This window comes from Engystomops pustulosus, chromosome 3 (assembly GCF_040894005.1).
Source record: "Engystomops pustulosus chromosome 3, aEngPut4.maternal, whole genome shotgun sequence".
Lineage (NCBI taxonomy): Eukaryota > Metazoa > Chordata > Amphibia > Anura > Leptodactylidae > Engystomops > Engystomops pustulosus.
The window spans coordinates 222,220,033-222,221,725 of record NC_092413.1 but is presented as its reverse complement, the minus strand read 5'-3'; the positions used below and the strand labels follow the sequence as shown (position 1 = coordinate 222,221,725).

Genomic DNA, 1,693 nt, shown 5'->3' with positions numbered 1-1,693 from the left:
TCTTGCATATCCTGTACCTTGGCTGCCATTGCGGGCCTCATACCATCTCCCGCGATGGTCCATAGGGTCCACTGGTCCACAGACTCCTCCCTCCGGACTCTTCCCATAGAGACTTTTAGATCTGTCGTCTGTGTGCCCCGGTACATTCATTTTTATTCAGTTTTGCCCATTGATTGAATTTTCTTCTTTTTTTGTAATATTTCAAGGTAGATTATTATGTTATTACTTTATTTCCTTTTTACAAAACAACAATAATATTATCTGTTCTAAACATTTGGAATTTGCATCCCATATCTATTCTTAATCCTCGGTGACCACATTAAGCTGCTGGAGAGTCGTAGGCAAATATCGTACTTTACACCTATTTGTATGGAAATTGTTACATTGGGATTGGAATCTCCTTTTACACTTGATAAACAGATACAAATAAATCGGATACAGTCACCTGGTGCAGAGATTACACCGAAAAGATGTCTCCATCCGCTCAATACATCAAGGACCTGTGTCTTTTCATAGCAGGTGTGATCTCATACATAACAGGACTAACGACAAATCTCTTCATCGTAGGAGTCAGCGTCGTGGACCGGTTGATAAGACGACCCCTGACCCCGGCCGACCTCCTGATCACTGCCATCGCAACATCAAGGATCATCTTCCAGCTTAATATTTTTGTGATAATCTTCTTCCAGGAATATTCTGCAGCCTATAGTATCGCCTTTTCCTCAATTGGCAACTTTTCTATTTACTGCAATATCTGGTGTTCGGTTCTCCTCTCGGTTTTCTACAGTTTGAAGATTGGAAACTTCCATAATTTCTTACATCGATGTCTGAAGCTCATCTCACGGAGGGTTCTTCTTCTGATTTTGGGGTCTGTTCTGCTGTCCATTGCTTACACATCAGTTTTACACATGAGAAATTTTATGATCATCCCAAAAAATTCTACTCAAGAAGGCGACGGGTCTTTGGCTATCAGATTAATTATGGATTTATTTCTGTTGCTGTGGAATGTTCTGCCCTTCCTCTTCTACGCCGGCTCCTCCTTCGCTCTTCTGGGCTCCTTGTGCCGTCACATGTACCGGATGAGACGTGAGGACAATGTCACCGGTCGCATGGACGCTTATTACAAGACCATAAAATTTACAATCTTCTCGTTCTTTAGCTTCGCTTTTTATGTGACGATCAATGTTTTTGGAAGTGACTTTTTTGATCATTTTGGATCATTGTTAATGTGGAATTGTTTTCCATTGTTACACTCTATTTATATCATTTATATGACGGCTCGGCTAAGGGCTACATTTTTGAATATTTTGCATGGTCTGAACAAGTGTTTTCTCCCCAGGAAATGTTCCCCATCCAGATCAAAGGTTGTTGCGCAGATAAATTGAAAACAAGTTCTATGTGTTTGAGTTGATTTTGTAGAAACAGAGAAGATGCATGAAAAATGAAAAGTTTTATTTACATACATGATACAATCACAGAAATGTCTTAAAGGGAACCTGTCACCACATTTTTCACTACAGCTTATGACAGGTTCCCGTAGAGTCCTATTAACTAAATGCCACACACCCCGATAAAATCAACTTTATGTGATCTTACCTGGCATCAGAGGGGGGGGGTGTCCTGTTGGCTGCCCCCTCCCATCTCCTCCTCCCCATGCCATATGCCTCCTCACCATTTAACACTTCACGTCAAT

The 1,693-nt window shown here is 41.1% G+C and overlaps 1 protein-coding gene across 1 annotated transcript; it reads left to right on the top strand.

Moving 5' to 3' along the window:
* The first annotated feature begins 470 nt into the window (after positions 1-470).
* On the top strand, positions 471-1,385 carry LOC140122967 (taste receptor type 2 member 119-like). The gene has a single exon (XM_072144214.1). It carries the CDS (start codon positions 471-473, stop codon positions 1,383-1,385), a length of 915 nt encoding a protein of 304 aa, XP_072000315.1.
* The last annotated feature ends 308 nt before the right edge of the window (positions 1,386-1,693 follow it).

What these genes read in the sequence shown, in the direction of transcription:
- LOC140122967 (XM_072144214.1), top strand. Translation starts at nt 471, where the DNA reads ATGTCTCCATCCGCTCAATACATCAAGGACCTGTGTCTTTTCATAGCA.